Source organism: Helianthus annuus, chromosome 5 (assembly GCF_002127325.2).
Source record: "Helianthus annuus cultivar XRQ/B chromosome 5, HanXRQr2.0-SUNRISE, whole genome shotgun sequence".
Lineage (NCBI taxonomy): Eukaryota > Viridiplantae > Streptophyta > Magnoliopsida > Asterales > Asteraceae > Helianthus > Helianthus annuus.
In genome coordinates, this window is record NC_035437.2 from 173330139 (window position 1) to 173345948 (window position 15810).

At 38.1% G+C, this 15810-nt stretch overlaps 1 protein-coding gene across 1 annotated transcript; it reads left to right on the top strand.

Annotated features, from left to right (window-relative positions):
* The first annotated feature begins 1789 nt into the window (after positions 1-1789).
* Positions 1790-6586, top strand: LOC110942211 (alcohol dehydrogenase 2-like). The gene is made up of 9 exons (XM_022183958.2): positions 1790-1932; positions 2013-2149; positions 2235-2281; positions 2385-2710; positions 5504-5586; positions 5669-5744; positions 5832-5989; positions 6073-6234; positions 6330-6586. The coding sequence occupies exons 1-9, from the start codon at positions 1896-1898 to the stop codon at positions 6444-6446; spliced, it is 1143 nt and encodes a 380-aa protein (XP_022039650.1). The 5' UTR covers positions 1790-1895; the 3' UTR covers positions 6447-6586.
* Positions 6587-15810: the final 9224 nt, after the last annotated feature.

Sequence of the window (15810 nt, forward strand, 5' to 3'; positions counted from 1 at the left end):
CAGCGGGTCGATCAAATTAAGTCCAATTAGCAAGTTGGTTGGATAGTTTTTTTTGATCAAATTCGCAATAGCAAGTTAGCAAGAATCTGATCAGCAAGTGGGTCAGAACCTGATTAGCAAGTGGGTCAGGGTACATAAAAATCTTCTGATTAGCAAGTCGGTCAGAAACGCAAGAACCTGGTTAGCAAGTTGGCCAGACGCAAGTACTAGGTAAGAAAAGGATCATTGGATCACAAGCAAGATAGGAAAGAAAAGCAAGGGGAGAAAGAAAGGAGGCATGACAGAAAAAGAAGGAAGTGCATCAACGTCACTCCACGAGCAAGGGAATGTATCTCTTCAATGCCCAAAATTGAAAGAGACGAATTACACCCAATGGGCAGTTATGATGGAAACAATCTTGAAGGCATATAGTCTTTGGGAAACAGTTGTTTCAACGGAAGGGATAAATGAAAAGAAGGCGCACACAACGAAAGCACTTATCTTCCAAATGTTACCAGAAGATGTTTTGATGCAAGTTGCGCAATACGAAAAAGCAAAGGAAGTATGGGATGCAATCAAAGTTCGTTATCTCGGGGCAGATATGGTTCAGAAAGCACGTCTACAAACATTGAGGAGCGAACTGGAAGTTTTAAAGATGGATGAGAACGAAACAGTAAGTAGTTTCGCAAGCAAGTTGAGTGGTATAAAAGCCAAATTTAAAACTCTCGGTACCACTATCAAAGACAAGAAACTCGTAAGGAAGTTACTTATCTCCGTTCCGAAGAAGTTCCTACCCATCGTGGCAAATATCGAACAATATTCAGAAATAGACAAAATGCCGTTTGAAGAAGCAGTGGGAAGAATAATAGCTTTTGAAGAACGTCTCAAAAGTCAAGACAAGCAAGAAGATAATAATCAAGGAGGACTCATGATGGCACGTGCAGATAACCAGTTTGAAAGTTTGCATCATGGAAAGGGCCGTGGTGTTCAAAACTATGGCAGAAGTCAAGGACAAGGATCTTTCAAAGGAGGAAGAGGACGTGGAAAAGACATGGGTCCAAGAAACCAAGACAAGAGCAAGTTCAGATGTTATGATTGTGGAGAACTTGGTCATTTTGCAAGAGATTGCACCAAATGGAAAGAAAAGGAGAAAGACACGCAACAAGAAGCCAATCTCGCATTGGAAGAGGAACCAATGCTACTGCAAGTCGAGCAAGTTGAAGACCTTTGTTAAACTATATTTAGTTTACGGGGGAGTATTGGTGTTTTAAACTAAATATAGGTATAGGGGTCGTTCTGTAATTAGTAGTTAGTTAGTTTTATGTTATAATTAGATTAGTTAGTAAGTGCGAGGACCGGAAGCGACAAGTTGAAAGTTTGTAACCTACAAACTTAATCAAGGGACGCCTCTCCTGGAGACGCACCTCTTCAGATCGGCTCCAACAAAACAGGAAGCAACAGACATGACGTTTCAAGCAAGAGGCACATCGATTCATGAGGAGACGCAACTGTTCAATCGCACCTATTCGTATAGTATATATAGGGTTCATGTATGTCAATTGTAATCATCACTTTTCATTCAATACAAGCAAGTTTATTATTCTCAATTCTTTTCATACCTGTGATTTGCAAGTTCGATTACCAACAATTAGTATTTCTTTACTCAGAACCAGCAAACCCAAAACCTGGTTCCTGGTATCCAATTCTGGTTTAGCCACTTGATTACTAACTTATTCAACTCACAAATAACAACTTCTCCAGTTCAATATTCAACCAAACATAGCTGTTAAAAACATTAAATTATTTTATATCTTCCCTATAAATACCCAAATCTTCATATTGTAGATTCATATCAAACAGCAAACAAAAACAATTACTACTTTTATCAGATTCTTTACAGTGATTAAGTTACAATTATGTCGAGCACTAATGGTCAAGTGATTCGATGCAAAGGTAAGCGTTTTCTACTTTTCTTCAATCTTTCAAGTCTTTTTATAACCTATGTAAACATGTAAGTTTAACTGATGTAACAGCCGCGGTGGCATGGGAAGCCGGAAAACCGCTGGTGATTGAAGAAGTGGAAGTGGCGCCACCGCAGAAAATGGAAGTCCGAATTAAGATCCTCTTCACTTCCCTTTGCCACACTGATGTTTACTTCTGGGAAGCCAAAGTAAGCATTTTAAATTCAATCAATTTTATTTATTATTATTATTTTTTAGATCAATTATCTAATCTTAAAGCTTTAATTACTGTAGGGGCAAAATCCTGTATTTCCAAGAATTTTAGGACATGAAGCTGGAGGGTATGTTCCATTCTTGTATCTAGTTAAAAAACTTGTGTAACATTTATTAGTTTGAATTATTTTGAAATACATAACCTGATCGATTTGATTAATATGAACACAGGGTTGTGGAGAGTGTTGGGGAAGGAGTGACTGATCTACAGCCAGGGGATCATGTTCTTCCCGTTTTCACCGGTGAGTGCAAAGAGTGTGCTCACTGTAAGTCCGAAGAGAGCAACATGTGTGACCTTCTCAGGATCAACACCGACAGGGGAGTCATGCTTCACGATCAGAAATCTAGATTCTCGATCAACGGCAAACCCATCTTCCATTTTGTGGGGACTTCTACTTTTAGCGAGTACACGGTTGTTCATGTTGGGTGTCTTGCAAAGATCAACCCTCTTGCCCCTCTTGACAAAGTTTGTGTCCTCAGCTGTGGGATCTCTGTTGGTAATCGAACATGCGAATCACAGGTATGAATATAAAAGAATTGAGAATCAGACGAACAATAAACTTGCTTGTATTGAATGAAAAGTGATGATTACAATTGACATACATGAACCCTATATATACTATACGAATAGGTGCGATGAATGGTTGCGTCTCCTCTTGAATCGACGTGCCTCTTGCTTGAAACGTCATGTCTGTTGCTTCCTGTTTTGTTGGCGCCGATCTGAAGAGGTATGTCTCCAGGAGACGCGTCGCTTGATTAAGTTTGTAGGTTACAAACTTTCAACTTGTCGCTTCCGGTCCTCGCACTTACTAACTAATCTAATTACAACATAAAACTAACTAATACTAATTATAGAACGACCCCTATACCTATATTTAGTTTAAAACATCAATACTCCCCCTTAAACTAAATATAGTTTAACGAAGGTCTTCAACTTGCTTGACTTGCAGTAGCATTGGTTCCTCTTCCAATGCGAGATTGGCTTCTTGTTGCGTGTCTTTCTCCTTTTCTTTCCACTTGGTGCAATCTCTTGCAAAATGACCAAGTTTTCCACAATCATAACATCTGAACTTGCTCTTGTCTTGGTTTGTTGGACCCATATCTTTTCCACGTCCTTGACTTCTGCCATAGTTTTGAACACTACGACCCTTTCCATGATGCAAACTTTCAAATTTGTTATCTGTACTTGCCATCATGAGTCCTCCTTGATTATTATCTTCTTGCTTGTCTTGACTTTTGAGACGTTCTTCAAAAGCTATTATTCTTCCCACTGCTTCTTCAAATGGCATTTTGTCTATTTCTGAATATTGTTCGATATTTGCCACGATGGGTAGGAACTTCTTCGGAACGGAGATAAGTAACTTCCTTACGAGTTTCTTGTCTTTGATAGTGGTACCGAGAGTTTTAAATTTGGCTTTCATACCACTCAACTTGCTTGCGAAACTACTTACTGTTTCGTTCTCATCCATCTTTAAAACTTCGAGTTCGCTCCTCAACGTTTGTAGACGTGGCATATCTGCTCCGAGATAACGAACTTTGATTGCATCCCATACTTCCTTTGCTTTTTCGTATTGCGCAACTTGCATCAAAACATCTTCCGGTAACGTTTGGAAGATAAGTGCTTTCGTTGTGTGCGCCTTCTTTTCATTTATCCCTCCCGTTGAAACAACTGTTTCCCAAAGACTATATGCCTTCAAGATTGTTTCCATCATAACTGCCCATTGGGTGTAATTCGTCTCTTTCAATTTTGGGCATTGAAGAGATACATTCCCTTGCTCGTGGAGTGACGTTGATGCGTTTCCATCTTTTTCTGTCATGCCTCCTTTCTTTCTCGCCTTGCTTTTCTTGCCTATCTTGCTTGTGATCGGATGATCCTTTTCTTGACCGAGTAGATCAAATTTCTTACTTAGTACTTGCGTCTGGCCAACTTGCTAACCAGGTTCTTGCGTTTCTGACCGACTTGCTAATCAGATTTTTTTATGTACCCTGAACCACTTGCTAATCAGGTTCTGACCGACTTTCTGATCAGATTCTTGCTAACTTGCTATTGCGAGTGATAAAAAAATATCCAACCAACTTGCTAATCGGACTTAATTTAATCGACCCGCTGTACTTGCTTTTTCTTGCTTTGACCAAGAATGGTCGTTTCTTGCTAGACTAAATCGTGATGATTCGACGTGCTACTTGCTATTTTGAACCAAACGATCCGGAACTTGCTATTTGAACCAAGAATCGGTTTGACTTGCTAGAACCGATACGGGTTCGATTTCTTGCTATACGTATCGTTTATGATTCAAAAATTGACTTGCTTACTTTAAAACATGCTAATGATCCCCTTTTCAATGTACAAAAATTTGATTTCTTTTCCCTTTTGAAAGTCGTTTGAATTTTACTTAAAAAAATGAGACAACAACCTACTTTTCTATGTTTGTGATTCCAATATGGCTTTGCAAAAAGAATCTAACTTGCAATTAAAATCGAAACTCGTGATCCTTGTTTATGATTCTTTAATGAATCAGTACAATAAACTTGATGCAACCAATTGGAATCAAACCAAAAATCAACTCTGACTCACCTTTTTTTTAGAACATGAAAAACCACGGTGACCCTATTGTTCCTTTTTTTTTGGTGGTTCGACTAAATCAAAAGAAAAACACACTTACGAAATCGACCGTCGCCCGGTTCTCTGATTCTCTGATTCAATCGGCAAACCCAGATTATCGTTTCTTGCTCGTAATCTTGCACTGTGATTTTCTTTCTTGCTTCCTCTTGGATCGATTAACCGTGATGCTCTGATACCACTGTTGGTAATCGAACATGCGAATCACAGGTATGAATATAAAAGAATTGAGAATCAGACGAACAATAAACTTGCTTGTATTGAATGAAAAGTGATGATTACAATTGACATACATGAACCCTATATATACTATACGAATAGGTGCGATGAATGGTTGCGTCTCCTCTTGAATCGACGTGCCTCTTGCTTGAAACGTCATGTCTGTTGCTTCCTGTTTTGTTGGCGCCGATCTGAAGAGGTATGTCTCCAGGAGACGCGTCGCTTGATTAAGTTTGTAGGTTACAAGCTTTCAACTTGTCGCTTCCGGTCCTCGCACTTACTAACTAATCTAATTACAACATAAAACTAACTAATACTAATTACAGAACGACCCCTATACCTATATTTAGTTTAAAACATGATCTCCACAGGTACACATCTATTTAGACTACTTGATCACTTGTTTTGTTGGATTTTTTCGACCTTAAAGAAAATATTTTTTGTTTCTTAGGGCTAGGAGCTACTCTGAATGTTGCAAAACCGAAAAAAGGCTCTTCAGTGGCTGTTTTCGGTCTGGGAGCTGTGGGACTTGCTGTAAGTTTTCACAAATTTTGACACTTAAAATATCTAATTTGTATGAATGTATTTTAGTTGCTAATGAATTATTGGTGATTAGGCTGCTGAAGGTGCAAGAATTGCTGGTGCTTCAAGGATCATTGGGGTTGATCTCAATGCCAATAGATTTGAGCTTGGTAAGTATTAAAAAAATTTACATATATTGTAGCTAAAATGTGTATACACATATCTAATCATAATTACTTTTGTTTTTGTTACAACAGCAAAGAAATTTGGGGTTACAGAGTTTGTGAACCCAAAAGATTACAAGAAGCCGGTGCAAGAAGTGATTGCAGAGTTGACAAATGGAGGAGTTGACAGGAGTGTTGAATGCACCGGTCATATTGATGCTATGATATCTGCTTTTGAATGTGTTCATGATGTATGGACTCACTATATACCATTCGCATGGTTATTTATTTAACATTCATCATAGTTTTATTTAGAATTCTGAATTTGGTGCAGGGTTGGGGTGTTGCTGTTCTAGTGGGTGTACCACATAAAGACGCTGTGTTCAAGACAAGTCCCCTAAATGTGTTGAACGAAAGGACTCTGAAGGGTACCTTCTTTGGAAACTATAAACCGCGATCCGATATTCTTTCTGTTGTCGAAAAGTATATGAACAAGGTAACACATGCATTCAAACTCCATTTATTTATAAAATAATGAGAATATGTAAAAGAAGCACGACAACATTAAGCAAGTTGTTTGATTTGTTGCAGGAACTAGAGTTGGAGAAATTCATAACACATGAAGTGCCGTTTTCTGAGATCAATAAAGCCTTTGATCTGATGCTTAAAGGTGAAGGTCTTCGTTGCATCATTCGCATGGATGCATAAATGGAAATAAATGATTTTCAAAGTGTTGTATATGAGCGTATAAGAGATGAGACCGGTATAAATTGTGTTTGATTGTAGTTGTTGTATTCCATCTTGTTTATGAATGTTTCTATGATGAAATCCGGTTTCCTACCTTCCAATGACTCTCAGCTCCACCAAATTTATGGACATGCATTTGATATAGGAACAACTAGAATAAAACGACTTAAGCATATAGGCGACTAATATAAAACAAACTGAAATAAGGTAGAGAATTGATTGTTAAGGATTTCCAAAAGTAACAATATGCCCCTTATGTTGTCTCCATTACTAACTTTACTTTGAGATTTATATATTTGACAAGTCTCCAAACATTTTTCCATGATTGGAATCCACTAGTCTAGTTTGAGATCACTTGGTTGCTTGGTGACCTAGATGATACAATGTTCCAAGTAGCTTCCATGGACCAAAATGAACCAACCCCACCTCATCTTCAACACTTGCTATGTTGGGTATGTACTCGTCGGGTTGTCCTCATTTGGCTACTTACTAAATTATGTACTTTCAATTTTAGCCTATATGCATGACCAACCAAAATCATCAACTAAGTTGATGATTTTGTGATTTGGTGAATCATATAATGAGGTCTAATGGATGTTGATCATCCTACCTCCTTGCATGACCATTTCATGGTACCTTATAACTATAAACATATAATTTATATCTTTTAATTCCGAATCCAATCCATCAATCGAATCCACAACTCACACACCTTCGTTTCCCCCATCTTAGGATGACTTCGGTGTTCCAAAACTCAAGACTTGTCAAACTTAATTTTGCGGAATTTCTACGCAAACCGTGAGTATACATGACCTCTTTTTTATTTTTTAACACACTTTGAGTGTAACATATGTAAAATATCAAACTCACACTTACAAATGTAATCACACTATTCAATCAACCAATCCAATTATACATGCTATTATGTTATGCTTATGCTACATGCATGCTAGAAGCCATTCTTGCACTATACTTGTCATTGAGTTCACGAGTCTACCTTACCATGTATAGCGCTATACAGAGCCGTCCCCGAGAACTCTCAAAGACCCAGGCGACAAAGAGAATTGGACCCAAAATCGCGGTTAAAGGGAAATAAATTAAAAAAATAAAACTTCGGTGATGGAACCAAGACTTGAACTTGAGAACTCTACATTAAACCGATATATTTTTTTCCACTGAACTAATAACACTTTTTTACATAATAAATGAATGCATATACTATATATATAATTTAACATATATATAAAAGCTTATAAAAACTTTTCGGGCTCTTTGAAAATTTAGGCCTCGGGCGACGACACTGGTTGGCCGACCTAATAGTTGGCCCTGGCGCTATAGGAGTAGCACACTGCCTGTTTTGTGGGTCATTGTTAAGTATTCATTCTTTATGCTCTTATCGTTGCGACGATAAGATTACGCTAGTAGACACTTTGGGTTGACTTGTATTTGTTGTATGCTAGCCTTGTATTTTAGGCCTTAGTATACATTTTATGCCATATTTGCATTGAAACAATCTTTTATTACGTATGCTAGTATCAAACTTGTATGCTCGCCAATGCTTTATGTGTTGACCGTTACTTTAATGTGTTGCAGGAATTTGATGATGAGACGATGCAAGAAATCAATTAGGATGGACTTAGAAACACACCATTTTAATTTTATGTATTTTCTTTACTTATTGATTGGCGTACCCGTTGTATTTGCTTCTCCTGATGGTTGGTCAAATAGAAAAATGGCTCCTTTTAATTGACGACTATAAAAAAAATCAGAAAATGTTACAAAATTGAGATTAACTGCATTTAATATATGTCGTTATGATCAACTTGCTAGATGTTGTATCTTTACCTTTCAAAAACAATGTAATTCGCTTAGAATGAAATGAAATTCTCGGTCTCCAAACTGCTCGTCAGATCTGGCTAGCACTTGAAATGGCCTATAGCAATGCTTCTATTGAACATGTTCACTCGTTACAAGAATCTCTTCGACAAATCTCGAAAGGTACGACATAAGTTATTGATTTTTCTTGTTGTTTTAAAACTATATGTGATCAGCTTGCTGCTATTGGTCATCCCGTTGTCGATATCGATAGGCTTCATTGGTTTTTATGTGGTTTGGGCCCCTCATTTGAAGCATTCTCTACTGCCATTAGAGTCATGAAACCAGCCCCATTGTTTATAGATTTGGTGGCACAAGCTGAAAATCACGAAATGTTTTCTCAATCTTTGCATGGCACGAACACTCCCACTATAGATTTTCATGCCCAAAATACAAGAAATAATTCTTCACAAGGGCATGGTCGTGCCTCTTTTTATCGGGTAATAATACTCAAGGGTATAACAATAGTGGCCGGGTACGCGGTCAAGGTGGTCGTAGGCCACCCCATTGTCAACTTTGCCTGAACAATGGTCATTACGCATCCGCGTGTCCTAGTCTTCGTTCGTATGCTTCTCAAGCTTCCTTATCGGACGAATCCTTTGCTAAGGTGTTTCATGCTCATAGTCGTTACAAATGTGACACTCCCGATTGGAATGTCGATTCGGGCGTGACCGACCACATGACCCCCATCTGTGACGATCTCAATCATGCATCACCCTAAGAAGGTAAAAATCAAGTGATATTTTGTAATAGTAAGAAGCTTTCAATTACTCATAATGGCTTGTCAACTATTACTAATAATCTTTCGTTAAACAATGTTCTGGTTATTCCACATCTCACCAAGAAGTTGCTCTCAATTAGCAAACTGACCAAGGACTATCATGTCGATGTTCTTTTTTTTCAATCACTTTTGTTGGCCCCAAAATGGATCTTGATCTCTAGACAATTGAATAACTTGAATATAAACTGAATATCTGAATACATGAATGGAATTACAATTGAAATCTACAACCCTATTTATAGTTTCTAATGGGTGCGATCCAATAGACGCGTCTCTTCACGAACGGGTGCGTCTCTAGAACATGTGGATGTAATTAAACATGAAGGGATGTGTCTTCTTGTCCAAGAGTCGCGTCCCTTCTCTGTGTGTGGCTGAAATCGAATGGGTGCCTCCCAAGGGATTTCGCCACCCTTGGGGTGGTAGTTACCGAGTTCTGATTTGTCACAAATAGTCCCTCAACTTTGTAACCGCCACTCTTTTCTTTAATTACCATAAAACCCTTGTAGTTTAGGATGTGTAGGGATTATAACTTTCATTCACCCCCTAATCACGAATATCCTTGAGTTGTAGATCTTGAACTTTGATCAATTCCATTTTCTTGAAACTCCTCGGTATCCAACGTTTCACACGGATCTTCTTATTCACCAACCTTGCTTCTCACGAACCTTGTTTCACTTAACTCGCTTCACACGAACTTGCTTCACACTTGTCTTGACCGTACTTGATTTGTATCACACGAACCTTTTCTTGTGTAGTTGTCTCAACACGAACTCCACCGGTCTTATTAACTTGCCTACCATCATATCACATGATCGGAATCCATTTCTCATAGATTTTGATAAACTGACTCACTCAGATCTCTCTTGCGGTTGTATCACACAACAATTCCTTTTTCTGACCCAGTCACAGGATACACGTGTCTTCTTCTTGATCTATCACAGATTAAATATCCTCTTCACGGTTGTCTCTCACAACGGGTTCTTCATCATTGATTGCTTCCCTCACGGATTCTTCACTTTTTCCTGATCCATTCACTAGATTGTTTTGTTGTACCTTTCAGAGGTTATCTTCCTCCGCATCACACGGTTTTTTCCCTTTGATCGTTTCACACGACCAAATTCCATGTTTCTACCGCTCTTCAACGGGTAGGCACATCAGAAGTGCCGGTTCATCATCATCTTCTATTTCGACCAAGAGTGTCTCACTTTCTTTGGTTTTCTTGGTAGGGCATTCATAGGCATAGTGCCCAAGTTTCTCACATCTGTAGCAAGTGATTTTTGACTTATCTCTCATAGTCGGTGTCTCTTGCTTGCTATCATCCCTTTGTAGTTTGTCGGTTCCTTCCGACTCATAAGAGGTGTGTCCTTCACTCCTATGTTGATAATTGCCTCTCCCTCGGCCTCGTGACGGATGGAATCTCCTTCGTCCACGATTTCCAACATGTTGTCCATGACCCGCATACAAGAGTTCTTCTAGATTGTTCACGGGGCTTTCCTTTTTCTTCAACTTTAACCTTTCTTCATACGTTTTTAATCTACCGGCCAATAGCCTCGTCTAGCGTCATTGTGTCTAGATCGGAGTATTGCTCGATCGATGCAACTATTTGAATAAATCTATCTGGCACGGCGTTTAGAAGTTTTCGTACCAGAGTGGATTGATTCAACGTCCTTCCGTACTCGCTTGCCCGTGTAACAATACTATTGATCTTTGCAGTGAACTCGTCTATTGTGTCATCTTCCTTCATTTGCAATAACTCAAATTCTGACATGAGTGTATGTAAACGCGCCTTTTGCACATGGTCTACACCAACATGTCTAGTCTTGAGATTTTCCCAAATTTCCTTTGCAGTTTTACAACTTGTAACTTGCAATACAACATTCTCTGGTATTGCTTGGAACAGATATGCAATCGCTAATCGCTGCCTTATCTTTCTTAACATCCATTTGCGTATTTTCTGCCGGTTCAATCGTTTCCCAAAGTCCATTTGCTTCCAAAATCGTTTTGATGCGAATTGCCCAAACCGTATAGTTTGTTGCTTTCAAAATTGGACATTGGAATTGGGAAAGAGAACTTCCTTCCTTCTGAATTATGACTTGTGAATTTGGTCCGGTTGTTCCTGACATGTCTTCTGACCGAACAATCTTCACTTTCAAAAACTTTTATCTTTCTTGGTTTCTTCAAACCTCTAATCCTTAACCCCCGCGTATAACCCAACGCGTAACAATCAACCAATCTAATTCGCACTAAACCCCGGAATCAAAACCCTAGATTCCTAACCCCTGGTTCGACCCTGAAACGAAATAAAACTAACTTGCGAATTGAGAAAGAATAATAAAACCTGATCGCGAATTCCCTGCCATGCCTAGAGCCTGATGCTCTGATACCAATTGTTGGCCCCAAAATGGATCTTGATCTCTAGACAAATGAATAACTTGAATATAAACTGAATATCTGAATACATGAATGGAATTACAATTGAAATCTACAACCCTATTTATAGTTTCTAATGGGTGCGATCCAATAGACGCGTCTCTTCACGAACGGGTGCGTCTCTAGAACATGTGGATGTAATTAAACATGAAGGGGTGTGTCTTCTTGTCCAAGAGTCGCGTCCTATCTCTGTGTGTGGCTGAAATCGAATGGGTGCCTCCCAAGGGATTTCGCCACCCTTGGGGTGGTATAGTTACCGAGTTCTGATTTGTCACAAATAGTCCCTCAACTTTGTAACCGCCACTCTTTTCTTTAATTACCATAAAACCTTGTAGTTTAGGATGTGTAGGGATTATAACTTTCAACTTTTTCATATTCAGGATCGGAACAGAAAAAGAATACTCGCTAAAGGAGTTTGCAAAAACGCACTTTACGTGCTCAAGGATGATCCACAAGCTTTGGTTGTTACTTCTAGATGTTCGAATAAGGCTTCATACGAGTTGTGACATGCTCGTTTAGGCCATGTATCTTTTGATGTTATTTCCACTTTAATTAAGTTAGGTGCTTTATCTATTACTTGATTGTTACCGAAACCGGATATTTTTGCAGCCCTTGTCAACTTGCAAAAGGAAAACGTTTGTCTTTTGGTCTTAATTCTAAGCGTTCACTACTACAAAAATAGGCATTTGCTATGAAATTTTGCTATGGGGAAAAATGGTGGCAAATTTTGCTACGAGTTAGCTACGAATTAGCCACGAACGCATTTTGCTACGAATTAGCTACGGGTTAGCTACGAACTTTTGTCGCAAATGAATTTCGTAGCAAAACTCATAGCAAATATGTAGCAAAATTGATGAAATGAATATAAACCATATAATGTAGCAAAACCGGTAGCAAAATTCGTAGCAAACCCATGAAAATAAGTATTTAGAAATAAATTAAAAAAAGTAAAATAAAATCTGTAGCAAAGTCGATAGCAAAATTGTGAAAATAAATATAATAAAAAAACTTAGTAAAATTGGTAGCAAAGTCCATAGCTAAATCATAAAAATAAATATTTAAAATCTAACTAACAGAGGTTGAAAAAAACCGTAGCAAAATTGGTAAGTAAAGAAAGTTCGTTGAAAATTTGGTAGCAAAATCTAGAAAAATTATTAAAAACTAACGTAGCAAAATCTATAGCGAATCCATAGAAAAATTTATTGCAAAAATAAGAACAAAAAAGTATTCAAAAAATAATTTACTAATACCTATAGCAACATCCATAGCAAAATACGTTGCAAAAAAAAAATAAATAAATAACATGAATTAATAATCGTGGTAGCAAAATCCATAGCAAAACTAACAAAATAAATATTCAAAAAAAAAAAATGTAAGAAAATCCGTAAGCAAATATGGACAAAAGAAATATTAAAAATAATTAATAATATAAACAATTGAAAAATCAAAGGCAAAAATATTAAATATTTAAAAATAGTTAAAAAGGTCAATTTTACACGGATCCATGTAAACATAAATACATTTAATATACCTATCTCATACAAATAATAGCATGTACTAAATTAAGCATAGGGATCAGCAAATTGTGCTGGGTACTGGTATGGAATAGATTTAGTATAGGCTTTTGACGTTTTTGGTACCCGTTCGGTACGGTACCAATATTTATTGGTTTTAACACTCAAATACCAATATTGTACCAGGTATTTTGGGTACCGGTGCCCATTCTTGGGATTTTCAGTCCAGTTGACACCGAAATCATCCCACACCAAACTCATCCCTGATTAAGCATATTAGTAAATGAGACTGAGCTCGAGCTTTTCTTATCGAGCTCAAGCCGGCTCGTAAGCCTAAATGAACCTGCTTTTTATTTAAATAAAATTAATATATTAAATATATATTTATATAATTTACTATTTATAAAATTATGAAAAAATAACAAAATTATATAAAAAAATATTAGTTATAACTAATATAAATCAATTACGAAATATAAAATTCACCGAGCTCGAGCTTGAAAAACTAACTACGAGCCTAGTCGAGCTTATGCTCAGCTTGTTTGCACCCTTAGATGGCACCAATTTGGGCCTGTATACTCCATTGGGCTAGAGATGCATAAATCGAGTATTAGGCCAAAACCAGAACCATATAGGAACCGGGTAAGACCCAATCAGGTTTTCAAAGAAATCGGGTAGGGACCGAACCCAGGTTCTACATGAATAAATGGGTATCTGATTTATCGTCAGTTTCAAAACCATTTCCTTGTCAAATCTCTCCTTAAGGCGAATCCAAAAACCAGGACCACAATTATACCATGCACTCTCTTCTTGTAAGTCATGGCACCTAGTGTGTACAAAAGTTAGGCCTGAGCTGCACTCCTCGTCGTCGGTCTAAATTAAAGACACTTTTCGTAAGCTTTTAAGCTTACGTTTTTCGGGTGATATGCGTTTTCGAGTTGGGTAATCAACCAATACATCACATAGTTATTTAAACTCATTTGGGAGGGGGGGGGTCTAGAACCGGTTCTAAATGAAAAACATTTGTACAAAACGATTATATAGCTGTTACCAACTGCTAGAATCGATTCCAACGGTTTTTTCCATACTAACGGGTTCCTGCCCGGGTATTAACGGGTAGAGTTCGAACTGGTTCGGGTAGGAACCGATTTATGAAAACATCTGAAGAACCGGGTAGGAACGATTGGGTATAATCAAATTTGAACCGCTTTTGGTTCCTACTGGGTAGGGCTCGAAACTGGTTCTAGGTTGGTCCGGGAACTGATTTTTTGTGCATTTCTACATCGGACTATAGATGTTTAGTGCATTTTGGTCTCGTCGATGTTCGAATAGGCTAGATTAGTCGTTTGTTGAATAGTGTGTATTGTATGGCTAATTGGTTAGCAAATGTGACTCAATCGTCTAGGATATTAAACGATTAAGTCCAGGGTAAATGATTAAACTCAATCACTAAGAGAAGTCTTAGTGACTGAGATAATAACCTGTAAATATGAGAAACCCTATTCGCTATTGATAACCTTATGGTTTAGAAAGCAGAGCGACTAAGCGATTGTGTGTTCATGTAAACTTTTACGGTATCGAATATGTGATGACTTTGTTAATGTTTACATACCGATTAGTGTTTATCAATCACAAACTTTGTGTTTATATCAAATTCCATCGTGTTTGTTTCAGGGCATTCCTAGCTTCTTTGCTCTTCCGAATTTCGGCCCTTTGTTGTTGGAATATGTTGAATGTATCTAATTTTCTTGCAATGTCATCCACTGCTCGCTGTATACTCCCTTACGCGAGCCCGAACTCCCAACTGAAGGCGATGTCGTACCCGATCTTTATTTTTGAGCGCGCCTTTTTGTGGCATCTCTTTCGTATTCAGGCTGGTTTGGCGAATCATCCAAAAAGTCCTCCAACTCTTGATCTCGTGCATCTGATTGGGCTTGGGACGAGGGTGTCCTTGACCTTTTGGAAGACGTGTTAGTTTCGCTACCACTGGGGATATTCGCCCACTTGGGATGAAACTTATAAATCTCCCAACAATGCATGAAACGGAAGTCGCTCCCCACATTTGTTTTGAATGTAACCAATGCATTTGTCACAAAGTCGGCTTTGGTTTCACCACTTTTTGGGTTTTGCTTTGCTTTATTTAAAAAAACACTAAATTTGGTGAGTTGCCCGCTTATCTCGGTCCACTTCAAGGATAAGCTATCGTTCTCACGATAAACCTCCCTTTCCATTTCTTCATGGAATGCTTTACTAATCGCTTCCCAACAATGGCTTCTATGTTGATAATTCCCTATTTAATCAAAACGAAATTTAATATATTACAAAGTTATATAAAAAAAACCATAAATATTAAAATAAGGGCTACAAAATATCTAAAAATACCTAAAGTTGGATGTTGAGATTGTTGAAGCTAAGCCCTCGCCAATGCAAGTTCTTCATTAACGACCCATCTTTGTTGTTTTCGTTTGACGCTTTCAAGTGTTTTCTCGGCCTCGGTTTTTTTCTTGTGACTTCTCATTTTGATGGGTTTGGATGCGGAAGGACCATCGATGGGGGGTTGAGTTTCGGGGACGGGTTCGGTTTGGGAAAGGTTGATGGAGGTTGGTGAAAGGTTGATGAGTGTTTGTGAAAACGGGCTAGGTATAGAATCGTCGGTGCGAGGGAAGTTAGTATACATACGATTCGAGAGATACGATGCGTAACCCGCCACATCGGGCATAGTGGA

Coding starts and splice junctions, on each gene's coding strand:
- LOC110942211 (XM_022183958.2), top strand. CDS start 1,896: ATGTCGAGCACTAATGGTCAAGTGATTCGATGCAAAG. Junction 5,587..5,668: donor TGGGAGCTGTGGGACTTGCT/GTAAGTTTTCAC, acceptor ATTGGTGATTAG/GCTGCTGAAGGTGCAAGAAT. Junction 6,235..6,329: donor TCGAAAAGTATATGAACAAG/GTAACACATGCA, acceptor GATTTGTTGCAG/GAACTAGAGTTGGAGAAATT.